This window comes from Neophocaena asiaeorientalis, unplaced genomic scaffold (genome assembly GCF_003031525.2).
Source record: "Neophocaena asiaeorientalis asiaeorientalis breed wild unplaced genomic scaffold, Neophocaena_asiaeorientalis_V1.1 scaffold423, whole genome shotgun sequence".
In the NCBI taxonomy this organism is placed as follows: domain Eukaryota; kingdom Metazoa; phylum Chordata; class Mammalia; order Artiodactyla; family Phocoenidae; genus Neophocaena; species Neophocaena asiaeorientalis.
Genome location: NW_020174133.1, coordinates 304802 through 321815, shown reverse-complemented (window position 1 = coordinate 321815; position 17014 = coordinate 304802). Strand labels below are relative to the sequence as shown.

At 35.1% G+C, this 17014-nt stretch overlaps 1 protein-coding gene across 2 annotated transcripts in view; it reads left to right on the top strand.

Moving 5' to 3' along the window:
• Positions 1-17014, top strand: part of ZNF148 (zinc finger protein 148) — a 126364-nt gene that overhangs the window by 75892 nt on the left and 33458 nt on the right. For both annotated transcript variants that reach the window (XM_024754738.1, XM_024754737.1), the window contains exons 6-7: positions 8520-8643; positions 9839-9922. In XM_024754738.1, coding sequence (XP_024610506.1) covers positions 8520-8643; positions 9839-9922 — 208 coding nt within the window. The remainder of the gene's footprint in view (positions 1-8519; positions 8644-9838; positions 9923-17014) is intronic.

The window sequence follows — 17014 nt, the reverse complement described above, 5'->3', positions numbered from 1 at the left end:
ACTAACCCGTAAATACTATTAGGAATTGCCTGCCTTTTTTCCTTTTCAGTACAGTAGTAGTTGACTATATGTAGCATTTTGGTATTCCAGGGAAGTCTTTGAACTCTGTATAGTATAATTTATATCTTTATAGTTATTTTTCATCTTTTGTTTTCTTCCCTTGTATAGTGAAGAAGGCTTTTTAAAAAAGATTTTATAACATGACCTTTTTATTTTGAGGGCTACTTGTTTTTGTATTTGTGATTTAAATCATAATCATCATCATCATTTGTATACTTTTGGACTCAGATGGTGTGCTGAACCCAGTTTGTACTGGCTTGCCAGAGCTGATTGCTGAGTTTTCAGGAATTTTGCAAGCTGGTGCTAAAACCATTGGTAGCTTGAAATTAGGCATGGTGAGAATATTTACACCATGGAAATCAGCAATGCAGCCCACTGACTCCTTAAACTGTTGTTAAACATTTACCAACATACCACTGCTTTTAGGATATATAAGCGTGGCTACTGTTTGAAAAATATAGAGACTAAAATAACCCATAGTTACATTTCCTAGAGATGAATACCTTAATTTTCTGCAATATTCCCTTTCTATTTTCAAATTTGTGTAGATTGTCTGAATTTCCTGATTTGTAACTTAAAGAGTATGTAAGCTATTTTTAAAGTTATTAAAGATTTTTTATAAAGATTTTATTACCTGCATACTGAATGTATTATTTTTTGATATATCACATTATATTCAGTGATTGCTCTGTTGTTGGAAAGTTGTTTTCTCTTTGCCTTCATTTTAAATCATGCTGCTCTTGAAATATTTGTGTATGGATCTTCATGTACTACTAAATCAAAGTGCGTGAACTTTTAAAAGGGTTTCTTTAAAAATAAATGAGTACATAAGCAAGGAAGCAAGCAAAATAAGTAAAGTTTCTTGATAATGTTACTCCTTCCAGAAATGTTGTATCAGTTACATTGCTACCTGCAGTGGACCTAAGGTGTGTTTGTCCATACTCTCACCAGCCTTGAGTATGAAACTTTGTTTTTTTTGTAGCTTAAGATGGGTGTCTCATTATCGTTTAAATTTTAATTTCTTTGGATATTGGCCATACTAAAACTTGTGTTTTTTTTCATAATTATTGACATTTTATATTTCATGTTTTGTGCTATCCCTTTATGCCCCCCTTCCGTTCTTCCCTTTCTTTTCTTGAGGTTAATGTTTTTCTCAGTGATATATGAGACTTTTAAAATTTTACATTAATGAATACATCAAGTTCTTTGAGGAAAAAGTTAATTTCTAAAATTGAGATAGTGATTATGTTACTTTGGGTTCATTGCTGATCTATGGGGAATCTATTTCAAGTCTTTAAAAATAATATATGTAAGTTGTACATTTTCCTTGATGTTTCATTGCCATGTTTTTCTGATACTATTCTTGAGTATAATTCTGAAATTCTGACTAAAACTCAGATTATTATCTTCTAGTAGGGTGTTATTTGGAATCTTTATATGATCTAGGTAGTACAGATCAGATTTTTACAGTTTAAGCCATTTTTCCTTGTCTAATTTCAGATAAAGTCATTTATAATGTATTATCAAAATATTTCTAAGGACATTATTTAAATAGTTGTATATATATCTGTGTAGTTGCTAGATGAAAGATTTGGCCTATTCTGAGTGTATTGTATATAAGAAAATGTTTTGGGCAGTCTTTTTAGAGCAGTTCTTAGGAGGCTGAAATGACTGGAAATAATATATGGCAGACATGGATGTGAGAATAACAAAAACAATTATTTTTAGATTATCCTGACCTGTTACATGTAATAGGACAGAGAATGGTTGTGGTCTGTTTTTAACACTGGTCTTGCAGTGTCCAGATGAGTGGTTTTGTGTCTGGAGTCTCAGAACTTTGAACATGTGTTTAAATATTCACACTTCTGATTTTTCATTAAAGTAACTCTCCCCTTTCTGTATGAAGAGAAAGAAAACCTTATCTCATGTTTATAAATCAATGTGTTGCTTGTTTTAAATTCCTTAAAAACAGCTTTAAGTTTCTCAATTAATTGTAATGTATTATGCTTAGAGGACTCTACTCTCTGGAAACACTTTTCCCAAATCTTGGATTTTGCCATTGCTAATATTTTGAGTATATGTTACCATTGTGTCCTGTTAGATTGGGGATCTGTACAGGAAGTATCACTGAAGTTATCTTATGGACTTTTAGTAAAAATATTAGAGCTTACACATCCATGTAGACCTGGTCCCTTCCAACTAAGCTTTGTGGTGAGAAATACTGTAATGTTATGTCATTTTTAGCTGCCATGAATTTTAAGCAGTAGTTGCTTCCTGAGCCTTTATCATATGGCAAAGCTTAGTCATCTTAAGGTAGATTTGACACTTGAAAATTGCCAAAATACGTTTGGCAGCATGTCTGAAGAAGAGGGTAATCAAGGTAGGGAATGTTATCTTGATCAAGTTATTTGATACTGTCATGGAATAAGTTGTTTTATGAAAGCAAATTTTCTATATAATAAAAACTTGTCACTTTTAAATGTTTAATTTTATTTTAACCACTTAGTTGGAAATCTTTAATATGTTGTTTTCTTTTAAAACATAGTACATTTGAACATAATTCAGCTTTTAATGCTTTGGGGTTGATGTTGTAAACATTAAAGAAAAAATCATACGTATCATAGTGAAGCCCTCTGGGAAGACTGAGATGTTAGGGCTTTTTTCCCCTCATCCTGAAAACTCCTGACTGCTAGACTTTAAGAGTTTTTTGACTGCTTATAATTGCTTCACTGTCTCATTCCTTAATGATATACTATTCATTTTTACATTGCTGTACCTATGTGGCCACTTAACATCACCTTCCATTGCCCCTTTGACTCTTTTTTTGTTTTGTTGTGGATTAGGACTACAGAGAACTAAAGTTATTAGAAATGTATGAAAAGTTTTAGTAGACTTAATTCAGTCTCAGTGCATTCATGTTAGTGGTTCTTGTGGCTCTGCATTAGATCACCCATAGGTCTATTCCAGTTATAAATATGCAGGCCCCATCCTCGGAGATTCTAATTTAGGGGATTTCCATTTATACTAAAAGAGTCCAGGGTGATTATGGTTTACTTTTTTTTTTTTTTCTTTTTAAAGATCACCTAGTCTTTTTTTGTTGAATTTATTGTCCTGACTTTAATGTCATGTCCCTGCAGTACTTGGCGAGGTCAATTTTCACCCTCTTTTTATTGTTCTTTGCAAAACCTCACATAAAATAGTCTACCCTTCCACCATATTTAACACTATTGTAAGAAATGAAATTGCTTTCCTACTATTCTGGTTCATTCTCTTTTAACACTCTTTGCATACTAAAAAGGTTGCTCTCAGCTTTTCTTGTTTTCCAAACTTTATAATAACAACTATTTTTATAGTGCTCTTACACACACTAGTATGTGCCAGGCACTATTCTAAACACTTGATATCATTAACTCATTTAATACTCACAACTCTGAGTACTGTTTTTTTGTTTTGAATTTTATTTTATTTATTTTTTTATACAGCAGGTCCTTATTAGTCATGTTTTATACACATCAGTGTATACATGTCAATCCCAATCGCCCAATTCGTCTCCCCCACCCCCGCTGCTTTCCCCAATGGTGTTCATATGTTTGTTCTGTACTTCTGTGTCTCTATTTCTGCCCGGCAAACCGGTTCATCTGTACCACTTTTCCCAGCCCCCCTTTTTTTTTTTTTTTTTTTTTGGCTGCGTTGGGGCTTGAGAATCTCAAGTCTTAATAGTAAAAGTTTCTGGATAAATGAGGTATTACCACCCGACTTTGCTATTGACTTATGTGAAGTAGGTGATGACGTTTTCCACCACAGAAGGGTTTTATGAGGATTGTTGAGTTAACATTGATGAACTCTAAGAATCCTTTTCAGTAAAATATAACAATATTATCTTAATCCAGTATTATATATGCTTTATAGGTCTTTTCAAACTCTTTAGTAATAGAATGAGGTAGAGCAGAGTGCTTTTTGATTACCTTATTCTGAAATGTATCTCCTTTTTCATTCTCTTAGCAAATAATTTGAGTGCCTGTTATGTGCCAGGATCTCTTATCAGGTACTGAAGAAAGGAACTGGGTTTTTTGTTATAACACTATAGGTGGTCTGAGTAGAAATTGATTTTTCAGAGTTATGCTGAACTCAGGAAGGAAGAGCCTATCCCACAAATCAAATAGATTATGAATTATATAGAGAATCCATTCCCAGCAATTTATTATACACCACTGGGTCCCAGAAAAGATTAGTGATTTTAGAATCAAAAAGATTCTAAATTGAGTGATTTAAAATGAGGAAAATTTAATTGAAAGAAGGAGAGAAATAGATATACTAGCTATTTGTCAAGCTTTCTCCTACATGTTAGCTTGATTGTGGAAGGAGTAGCCTTACGGTAAATAACTGATTGTAAGACTGGGGATGGAAATACGGAATAGTACTTAAGAGAAAAACGAAGAAGAAAATTAGTTTAAAAAAAAAGTATTAGTATTTTATTTATCTAATTTCTCCAGGGAATTTTGTATTCTGGGTAAATAATTTTTCCACAGAATCAAACCCTAATTTTAAAAAATATTTGTCTGTAAATCTTTCTTTTAAAAAATTCACATACTTCTTTGCCTGATATTTAGGAAATATGAGAGAAATAACCTTTTCTAAGGCTCAGGGTCATTCTGCTGAACATCAGTTATTGATATCATGTTATATGTACCATGCTTATGATATAGTGAATTTCATGTTCTAGCACTGGCAAAAGCTTGCCATTTAGAAATGAAATTTGTTAATAAGTAAAATCAAATGCTGAGAGACAGTAAAAATCATGGAGAATGAAAGAAAGTGACAACGTGAGGTGGGATATTAACGATAAGTAGGATGGTCAAGATGTTTAGGTGGTTATTGCTTTGGGCTACTGTGTTATTTTGTTGTATGTCTTTCGGCTTGCACTCTTCCATTTCTAGTTGGATTTGGAGAGTAAAGTGAACTTTAGATCTCACTCCACACCCTCAGTTGCAGTAAAACAGCTCATAATAGGTGAGAATTTTAAACTGTCTCCTCCAAATTGTTTTTGGGGTTTTGGTGGTTTAGAAATTGATTTAAGAATGTATGATAAAACTTATAATCATTAGTTTAAAATATGCTTTAACAATTTCAGTAGTACATAGTATACATAGAATGGGGAAAATCACGTCTGCCTTTTAAGAGAATAAAACTTTCTCACTGAGGGGTGTCAAGTTTCAGTTATTTGGTGGCAGTGACCCTTGAGGAGTCAAAAATCTCTAAATTGAATAGGCAGAGGTTAGTGCTTCGTTGGATGAAAATTGGTATATTATTTAACATAGGCATTGCTATGTATAGCTAGCTGGGAACAGATTTGGCTCAGAACAAAAAATATATGTGCTAATGGACCGTGAGGTTAAGAAAGCAGATTAATTGAGGAGTTCCATTTGGTATTGGAATATTCTACTGAAAAATTCTGTTTTAAACTTATGAAACAGTTAAGGAAAAAAATCAAGTATGCTGAGTATTGTTTAGACTATTACTAATTTCTTTACTCTTGATGAAGCCCGGCTGCTTGATCTTTATAACGTATCATATTTCTCCAAAAGCAGCAGTGACAGGAGTCAAGACAAATCATGTGGAGATATTATAGCAGGCACCTTAGGGTTTAAACTTGGAAATTTCAAGTTCTTCCGTTGTAATGGTGCTCATATGTTTAAGGGAAAAAGAAAAGCAAAAACATTTTATGGTACTAGTAGCAAGTAAGCCTGCCAATCTCAGGCAAATCCACTTACCTGGTAGATCACATTTTACTAAAAGATCTGGAAAGGATGTGAACAGGAAAAGAAACCAAGTCTATACCAAGGAAGATAATTTTACCTGTATTAATGAGCAATTTCTGTTCCACCAAGGAACTTTGTTCTTTACATAGCCATTTCACTATGGTACTACTTAGTGAATTTGCAGAAAGTTTTACGTAGAGTGGTAAGCTGTGAGGATGTTTGGTATGGGTAGTAGTAGGCAGCCATATCAACAGACATTTATAGAGTTTCACTATGATACCGTTTGGATACTGGGGTTATAGTGGTGAGTAAAACAGACAAGATCTGTCGGTTATATTTAAAACAGATTATAAATTGGAAGAGCCACTGGTGTTCTTCTGAGGCAAGATAATTTTCTTTTATATTGATACAAAGATGTGTGTTACCCCGGCCTAAGAAAAGAAAAAAATTAATATAAAATGAAATACAAGATGGCCAACAATTTGATTTTTGTGTCATTGAACTTATAAATATGCTAGGTTTTTCAGTCTGCTTATTCACAAGTCAGTGTTTGCTGTTTCATCCATAAAATCCACCTTGAATTAAGGCTTGAGTCCACAGTGAAAGGCAGCATTACCCCCAGTGCCAGAAAACAATGACCTAGAACTCCTTAACTCTTCATAAAAGGGCTTTGTATAGTCAAGGATTACATCCGTTTCACATTAAGTAACTTGGGCCGGATTTGTTCCTTACAGAGCCTTTCCTTGCAGTTGCTATGCCACAGAAAGCTATTGAGTTGCCATGTTTTTGGCACTTGGATCTTCTTATTTGTTATCAACATATGTGAAAAAATACCTGGTGCTATCTTGTTTTTATTCTGTTTTGTATAAAATGTTTAACATCTTTTTGTTACTTATTTTATGTTAGAAATATTTTGAATCATGTTTTAAAAGATTTTGTGGTTTTTTTGTTCATTTGTTTTACACATTGTTAGCTTGAATATTATTTTGTGACTTGGAGGGGTTGAAAAAATTTTAGACTGACTGACCAGAGATGAAACTTTCTGTTCTCACTGACTCTTCAGGAAGCTGTGACACCCACTTGAATTCTCCTGCCAAATGTTTCCCTCTGTGACTTTGGTACATAGACTTTGAAGCATTGTTGACCACATTGGCAGTTTGCCCAGAACCCACATGCTCTGTATAATTTGCATAATAAATACCGTTGATTTACATACAGTATAGGCTGAATTGTCTTCCTGAATTTAAAGTAAAAAAATTTTTTTTTTAAATTAAAGCCCTTTTTCCTTACTTACTCCCTCTTTCTAGGTTTTGGGAAGGGGGTCATAGCTGTGTATTTACAGGTCCTAATCAGTTTCCACAGGACTTTGTATTTTGTAAGATGTTTGCTAGATTTCTCTACCCTGTGTGGTACACAGTTTCTTGGCTCCCACTCTGTATGCCCCCACCTCCAGTACTGTTTCCCTCTCACTTGCCATATTCCTCCTGATCTTACCTCCTAGTTTTCTCTGCTTCTTATCTTCACATCATATTTTGTCATCTTTCTTCTCTCCTCAATAATGAAAAAAGGGATTATTTGTTATTTTCACTCTGCCATGTGTCTGGTGAGAAGAGGCAGTTTAAATGTTGCATGTTGGGCAAATGGTTGATAAACTGGAATACATGAAGCCCAAAGGTGAGCTTCTCTCTGGAACTGTCCAGACCTGGCCCAAGATATTCTCGACCACAGGAAGCACAGGCAGACAAGGTTGATGTCTTTTGTCACCTGTCTTCCTTCCCCATACCCACTCTCATTTATTAAGGAATATGCTTAACAATAGTTCAGTAGTCCTAGAATAACCTTAGGGGTCCTAAACTGAGCCAGACTCAAAATTCAGTTCTAGGATGACTTAAAAAGTTAGTTTTCTTTTTTTCTTCTTTAAGAAGAAAGAAAAAGGAGAACGTAATAAGTAAGTGTTTGTATGGTTCAGAAAAATGTTTTAAGTGTGTACAGTGTAAAACCTCCCTCCTGCCATACCTCCTATATGCCAAGTTCCCCAGCCATGACAACCAAGGTTATATACATTTTATGTATATCCTTCTCAAATAGTTTTTATGCATATGCAAACAAATATATATTGCTATATGTACTATCTTGTATACAAAATTAGCAAAATTATATACTAGATTCTGGACCTTGCTTTTTTTCTTAAGAATAAATCCTCGAGCTCTTTCTATGTAAGTATATAGAGAGCTTTCTCGTTTTGTTTTACAGCCACATGATATTAAATTGTATTCATTTTCCATGATTTATTTAACCAGTGCTATTTGATTGATATTTACGCCATGTCTAAAACATAAGACTTTTGTCCTGCATATGTGATATTTTTAAATTGAAAATAAAGCTATACTCACCCTAGCAGAGAACACTTAGGGACTCTACTAGACATCAGGTTTGGAGAGGAGGGGGCAGAGTGCTGAGATCTTACCTAACCAGCTTCCAAGGTTTTATTAGTGATTTTTACCCATACTGAGTCACATTGTACTTTCTTAAAATTAATGGTAACATTATTCTAATAGCCCTCTCAAGATTTTTAGGAAAAAATATTTCATAATTTCTGGTGACCATTGTTTGCATTAAAAGGCATTATCTGTTTTATAAATTAGTATTACGTTTTAAAAATTTCTTTCTTTTGTTTCGCCTTTTTTTTTTTAAAACCAGATCCTTACAATAAATGAGGATGGATCACTTGGTTTGAAAACCCCTAAATCTCACGTTTGTGAGCACTGCAATGCTGCCTTTAGAACGAACTATCACTTACAGAGACATGTCTTCATTCATACAGGTATTTCTTGAATTAAAGTGGGCTTATGGCCATTAAAATTATTATCTTTGCTATTTTCATCTTCTTGTAAATGTCATTCATTTCTAAGGCTTTAGGTAACCTGGCATTTCAAATCAGAGACTTCATAGGCCAGGATGTAAGAAGGAAAGCAGGAAAAACTTTAAATGAGAAAACAATTAGCATAGATGTGCAAAATTAGTCTTAACTGAATATTTATCTGGCTTAATGTGTTCTTTTTAGCTAGAGAAACAGTTAAAGAATGAACTATTAAAAGCCTGTCAGCATTTATTTTTCTATGTAAGATGTCCAGATGGAGTTTGAAATATGAATTTGGGAATCAAATATAAAAAAATAACATGAAGTTGTGGAGATCAGAACTAAAGACCTGATCACAGATCTTTGGGGAAAGATTACTAGACATGTACGTTGAGTTAAGGGGTGGGTAGGGAGACAGAGTAATAAGGTAGATTTGATGAACTGATAAAATACAGTGTTCCAGAAGCCCAAAGAGAATTCCAAGGAGGGTAGGATCAATCATAGCACAACCTTCTGAGAGGATAGAGAGAGACCTGAGAGCTGAGAACAAACCGTTAGAATAAATAGCAGGGAGATCATGAGTAAGCTTTTCAGAAAGCAGAGTATAAGGGTTAAAGGACAAGTGGGTGGTGAAGAATTTGAGACATAGGGTAGACTACTGAAAGGAAAGGCTCCAACAGAGAGGGAACGTTTGAAGAGACAGGATTAGTTTTTTTTTAAGGGGATGTTTAGAAAGTTCTGAAGGTTCTGGAGAAAATAAGTGAAAGGGCATAAAGTGGTGGTTAGCCAGGGAGAACAAGGTGGGTGGATCTTCCTCCAGATAAAAAGAAGAGATGTTTAAGACACACTTGGTAACCTGTAGAGTCCTTTCTAGCCTTGTGATTTTTAAATTCTATTTTAAATTGCTTTATTTATTTACTTCTTTTTCCCTTGAAAGATTTAATCTCATTTTTGTGAGGTTGTGAGAATGTGAATTTTTAAATCTTGGGGAGGAAATTGAGAGGATATAAAATTCTGTTAATGAATAGTATAAAAACTTTGTGTGGATAATTTGGAATTTCCAGAACTTGGGCTTCTAAGATTTCTCTTTCTTCAAAAATAGTAACTATAAACTGTGTTTTATCCAGTAACTAATTTGTGGATGTGAAATTATTTTAAGGTGAAAAACCATTTCAATGTAGTCAATGTGACATGCGTTTCATACAGAAGTACCTGCTACAGAGACATGAGAAGATTCATACTGGTGAGTGTTGCCTCCCTTACTAGGGTCATTAAAATTACCATGTCAAATATAGAGAAGAATTTTTAATAAGGAGCAACAACTTGTTGCAACTTTTGTCAGTTTTGTTTCTTAAGAGTATTTATCACAGCTTATCTTTTTTTCTTCCTTCAGTAAATCAGTGTTAACTGTAGGACTTGGCTTAATATCTGAGCCTAATAAATTACTTTGAAATAGAGTTTCATAATAGCTTAAAATATGTTTAAAGTGACAAATGGAAAGAAGTTTTTGTGAAATAGCTGTTTCCTTAGATGTTTAACAAGTTTAGAGTAGGTAACAATATCATTTGCAGTAATTAGCCAGGGGGATGAAGCAAAGTGCCTGAGTCCTAAAATAGCAATACCACTTTTTTCCCCCTTACAGTTTCATGTATATAGCTTACTATATCAAGAGAGTTATAATCTTATAAATTGTAAACTTCCAGTTTTTCAGTCAAGTTGTTAAAGATTTAGAAACAAATATTTTGGAAGATCACTCTAAAGGAACCCATACCTTTAAAAGTTGAGCCTCATTTTAGAGCAAACATTTAGTTGCATTTATTCTTTTTTTTTTTTTTTTTGACGAACGTAAAACCAAGTTTTATATGTAACCTTGATTTAGTAAACTGTCAACTTTTGACATCTCTAAGCATGATGAAAAGTGTTTCTTTAGAATTTATTTCCAGTATTTTGCCTTTTTGTGATGGAATAAAAGAGTTGGTAAATTTGTATAACTTTGGTTCTTACATTTAAATAGAATTGAAAATGATGGTGATAATATATGAATATTGAAAATATTAAGATTCTTCATATATCTCTATATTAAGTAGTCAAGCAAGTACCTGCCCAGTGTTGTTATTTAGATGTGTTCTCATGGTACCTGCAGTACCTGTGAAAGGGGATCTTTGGGCAGTTTGTCATATAGAGGAAGCAAGCTTTTCTGCCTAATAAACTTTCCTTAACTTTATTGGCCCCTAACAAACATGAACATGGCTAGTCTCCTAAATAAAACTTCAGCTGTGCAGCACATCTATATGCTTTGATGTTCTACTTTTCAAAGATCATTATGCACACCACCCATTTCAGTTTCTTAAGTAAACATTTTTCACCATTTCTAGACGGGAGTATACAAGGCACTTGGGAGGAAGAACAACGGTATTGATTTTTTTTTTTTTTTTAAGTCCTGTTATTTTTTTTCTAATATTCTATTTTTTTTTTTTTGGCTGCGTTGGGTCTTAGCTGTGGCATGTGCGATCTTTGTTGAGGCATGTGAGCTCTTTGTTTTGGCACACGGGCTTCTTCCTAGTTGTGGCATGAGCGCTTAGTTGCTCCGTGGCACGTGGGATCTCAGTTCCCTGATCAGGGATCAAACCCGCGTCCCCTGCATTGGAAGGTGGATTCTTTACCACTGGACCACCAGGGAGGTCCCAACTTTATTGATTTTTTTGTGACTTATAGGTAAATTTAAAGTTTATACAATAATAAAACCCAATCAGATAATGATAAATGAAAACAGTTAAAGGTTTTGTATGTTTTTAATACCTATTAGGTTTTGATGATTTAATCACTCATTCAACAAATTTTACTGAGCTGGCAGTATTTTTCATGTACCAGAAATAGGTAATAAAAGGCAGTTTCCTTGGAGTTTACCTTTTTAAAAAAAATTTTTATGGGAGTATAGTTGATGTACAACGTTGTGTTAGTTTCAGGTGTACAACAAAGTGAATCAGTTATACATATACATATATCCACTCTTTTTTTAGATTCTTTTCCATATAGGCCATTACAGAGTACTGAGTAGAGTTCCCTGTGCTATACAGTAGGTGTTTATTAGTTATCTATTTTATATATAGTAGTGTGTTTATGTCAATCCCAGTCTCCCAACTTATCCACCGTGCCCCCACCAAATCCCCTGGTAACCGTTTGTTTTCTACATCTGTGACTCTACTTCTGTTTTGTAAATAAGTTCATTTGTACCCCTTTTTTTAGATTGCACATACAAGCAATATCATGATATTTGTCTTTCTGTGTCTGACTTACTTCACTTAGTATGACAGTCTCTAGGTCCATCCATGTTGCTGCAAATGGCATTATTTTGTTCTTTTTTATGGCTGAGTAATATTCCATTGTATGTATGTACCACATCTTTATCCATTCTTCTGTTGATGGACATTTAGGTTACTTCCATGTCCTGGCTATTGTAAATAGTGCTGCAGTGAACATTGGGGTGCATGTATCTTTTCGAACTATGATTTTTCTCTGGGTATACACCTAGTAGTGGAATTGCTGGGTCTTATGGTAGTTCTATTTTCTTTGTAGCTTTGTAGTATAGTCTGAAGTCAGGGAGTCTGATTCCTCCAGCTCCGTTTTTTTCCCTCAAGACTGCTTTGGCTATTCGGGGTCTTTTGTGTCTCCATACAAATTTTAAGATTTTTTGTTCTAGTTCTGTGAAAAATGCCAGTGGTAGTTTGATAGGGATTGCATTGAATCTGTAGATTGCTTTGGGTAGTAGAGTCATTTTTACAATGTTGATTCTTCCAATCCAAGAACATGGTGTATGTGAGGGAGCAACACTCCCAAACTCATCCTACGAGGCCACCATCACCCTGATATTTTCAGCTTTTTAAGGAACCTCCATACTGTTCTCCGTAGTGGCTACACCAATTTACATTCCCACCAACAGTATAGGAGGGTTCCCTTTTCTCCACACCCTCGCCAGCATTTATTGTTTGTAGATTTTTGACGACGACCATTCCAACTGGTGTGAGGTGGTACCTCATTGTAGTTTTGATTTGCATTTCTCTAATAATTAGTGATGTTGGAATTTACATTCTAATGGGAGAGATACACATATAAACAAGCCGAGTGTAGTAAGTGTTGTAGAGTTTTATACAAAATGCTCTTGTGCCCTGAAGAAGAGCCAGATGTGCAGTCTTTTGAAGACTACATAGTGAAGGCAACAGAGAAAAACTGTGGGAGGCTCAGTTGAGGGGGGTGGGGAGAGAGAGAAAGAATGTGTGTCTGAGTCTGAAAAAAGATTTTCAGAACAATACTTGACTTATTGCGCTCTGCTGTTTTCTTTTCAGTTCTAGTAGTAAATTCTTTTTTACAGTGCTGGTCACAATTTTGTAATATTAGTCTGGAAAAATAATTATGCTAAGCCATGGGGTATCTTGGATTTCAACAGGTTATATTGGGTAGTTAATGTTTATTGAGAATTTACTAAGACTGGATATTGTGCTAAATGTTTTGTTAAATGTCTTATTCAGTCCTCAGTAACCTTGAAAGGGAGGCGCTATTACTATCCCCATTTTTTAGTTGAAGAAGAAGTAGGATGCACACAGAAGTTAAGAAACTTACCGAAATTTGTATAATCTAGTATATGGTGGAGGCAAGATTCCAGCTCAAGTCTCTGCGACTCCAGACCACACAATGTGAAATCACTAACTATGAAGAATGGGACTAGAAGCAGAACGATATCATTTGCCTTTTTGAGTTTTTCTTGCTCTACCAGTAAGCCAGTTACGGCTTAGCCTTCCTTGTGGGTTTAGTAACATCTAAAAGGGGTGGAAGCCATACTGTCTTGATTACTGAAGCTTTGTAGTATAGTCTGAAGTCAGGGAGTCTCATTCCTCTAGCTCCGTTTTTTTCTCTCAAGATTGCTTTGCCTATTCGGGGTCTTTCGTGTCTCCATACAAATTTTAAGCCTTTTTATTCTAGTTCTGTAAAAAATGCCATTGGTAATTTGATAGAGATTGCATTGAACCTGTAGATTGCTTTGGGTAGTATAGTCATTTTCACAATATTGATTCTTCCAATCCAAGAACATGGTATATCTCTCCATCTGTTGATATCACCTTTAATTGTTCTTTGTTTTGTTGATTGTTCTTTCATCAGTGTCTTATAGTTTTCTGCAGACAGGTCTTTTGTCTCCCTAGGTAGGTATATTCCTAGGTATTTTCTTCTTCTTGTTGCAGTGGTAAATGGGAGTGTTTCCTTAATTTCTCTTTCAGATTTTTCATCATTAGTGTATAGGAATGCAGGAGATTTCTGTGCATTAATTTTGTACCCTGCAACTTTACCAAATTCATTGATTAGCTCTAGTAGTCTTCTGGTGGCATCTTTAGGATTCTCTATGTATACTATCATGTCATCTGCAAACAGTGACAGTTTTTCTTCTTCTTTTCCAATTTGTATTCCTTTTATTTCTTTTTCTTCTCTGATTGGCATGGCTAGGACTTCCAAAACTTTGTTGAAGAAGAGTGGTGAGAGTGGCCATCCTTGTCTTTTTCCTGATCTTAGAGGAAATGCTTTCAGTTTTTCACCATTGAGAATGATGTTTGCTGTGGGTTTGTCATCTATGGCCTTTATTATGTTGAGGTAGGTTCCCTCCATGCCCACTTTCTGGAGAATTTTTATCAAAATGGGTGTTGAATTTTGTAAAAAGCTTTTTCTGCATCTGTTGAGATGATCATATGGTTTTTATTCTTCAGTTTGTTAATATGGTGTATCACATTGATTGATTTGCATATATTGAAGAATCTTTGCATGCCTGGGATAAATCCCACTTGATCATGGTGTATGATCCTTTTAATGTGTTGTTGGATTCTGTTTGCTAGTATTTTGTTGAGGATTTTTGCATCTATATTCATCAGTGATATTGGTCTGTAATTTTCTTTCTTTGTAGTATCTTTGTTTGTATCAGGGTGATGGTGGCCTCATAGAATGAGTTTGGGAGTGTTCCTTCCTCTGCAATTTTTTGGAAGAGTTTGAGAAGGGTGGGTGTTAGCTCTTCTCTAAATGTTTGATAGAATTCACCTGTGAAGCCATCTGGTTCTGGACTTTTGTTTGTTGGAAGCTTTTTAATCACAGTTTCAGTATCATTACTTGTGATTGGTCTGTTCATATTCTCTATTTCTTCCTGGTTCAGTCTTGGAAGGTTATACCTTTCTAAGAATTTGTCCATTTCTTCCAGGTTGTCCATTTTATTGGCATAGAGTTGCTTGTAGTAGTCTCTTAGGATGCTTTGTATTTCTGTGGTGTCTGTTGTAACTTCTCCTTTTTCATTTCTAATTTTATTGATATGAGTCCTCTCCCTCTTTTTCTTGATGAGTCTGGCTAATGGTTTATCAATTTTGTTTATCTTCTCAAAGAACCAGCTTTTAGTTTTATTGATCTTTGCTATTGTTTTCTTTGTTTCTGTTTCATTTATTTCTGCTCTGATCTTTATGATTTCTTTCCTTCTTCTAACTTTGGGTTTTGTTTGTTCTTCTTGCTCTAGTTCCTTTAGGTGTAAGGTTAGATTGTTTATTTGAGGTTTTCTTGTTTCTTGAGATAGGCTGGTTTTGCTATAAACTTCCCTCTTAGAACTTCCTTTGCCGCATCCCGTAGGTTTTGGATCGTTGTGTTTTCATTGTCATTTGTCTCTAGGTTTTTTTTTTTTTGCGGTATGCGGGCCTCTCACTGTTGTGGCGTCTCCCGTTGCGGAGCACAGGCTCCGGACTCGCAAGCTCAGTGGCCATGGCTCACGGGCCTAGCCGCTCCGCGGCATGTGGGATCTTCCCAGACCAGGGCACAAACCCGTGTCCCCTGCATTAGCAGGCGGACTCTAAACCACTGCGCCACCAGGGAAGCCCCTGTCTCTTGGTATTTTTTGATTTCCTCTTTGATTTCTTCAGTGATCACTTGGTTATTTAGTATTGTTTAGCCCTCATGTGTTTGTGTATTTTACGTTGTTTTCCCTGTAATTGATTTCTAATTTCATAGCATTGTGGTCAGAAAAGATGCTTGATATGATTTCAGTTTTCTTAAATGTACTGAGGCTTGATTTGTGCCCCAAGATGTGATCTATCCTGGAGAATGTTCCATGCACACTTGAGAAGAAAGTGTAATCTGCTGTTTTGGGATGGAATGTCCTATAAATATCAATTAAATCTATGTGGTCTATTGTGTCATTTAAAGCTTGTGTTTCCTTATTAATTTTCTGTTTGGAGGATCTGTCCATTGGTGTAAGTGAGATGTTGAAGTCCCCCACTATTATTGTGTCACTGTCGATTTCCTCTTTTAGAGCTGTTAGTAGTTGCCTTATGTATTGAGGTGCTTCTATGTTGGGTGCATATATATTTATAATTGTTATATCTTCTTCTTGAATTGATCCCTTGATCATTACGTAGTGTCCTTCCTTTTCTCTTGTAACATTCTTTATTTTAAAGTCTCTTTTATCTCGTATGAGTATTTCTACTTCAGCTTTCTTTGGATTTCCATTTGCATGGAATATCTTTTTCCATCCCCTCACTTTCAGTCTGTATGTGTCCCTAGGTCTGAAGTGGGTCCATTGTAGACAGCATATTGTATCCATTCAGCAAGCCTGTGTCTTTTGGTTAGAGCATTTAATCCATTCACGTTTAAGGTAATAGTATGTTTGTTCCTATGACCATTTTCTTAATCGTTTTGGATTTGTTTTTGTAGGTCATTTTCTTCTCTTGTGTTTCCCACTTAGAGAAGTTCCTTTAGCATTTGTTGTAGAGCTGGTTTGGTGGTGCTGAATTCTCTCAGCTTTTGCTTGTCTGTAAAGCTTTTGATTTCTCCTTGGATTCTGAATGAGATCCTTGCTGGGTACAGTAATCTTGGTTGAAGGTTCTTCCCTTTCATCACTTTAAGTATATCATGCCACTCCCTTCTGGCTTGTAGAGTTTCTGCTGAGAAATCAGCTGTTAACCTTATGGGACTTCCCTTGTATGTCATTTGTTATTTTACCCTTGCTGCTTTCAGTAGTTTTTCTTTGTCTTTAATTATTGCCAGTTTGATTACTATGTGTCTCGGCGTGTTTCTCCTTGGGTTTATCCTGTATGGGACTCTCTGTGCTTCCTGGAGTTGGTTGGCTCTTTCCTTTCCCATGTTAGGGACGTTTTCAACTATAATCTCTTCAAATATTTTCTCGGGTCCTTTCTCTCTCTCTTCTCCTTCTGGGAACCCTATAATGCGAATGTTGTTGCGTTTAATGTTGTCCCAGAGGTCTCTTAGGCTGTCTTCATTTCTTTTCATTCTTTTTTCTCTTTTCTGTTCCACAGCAGTGAGT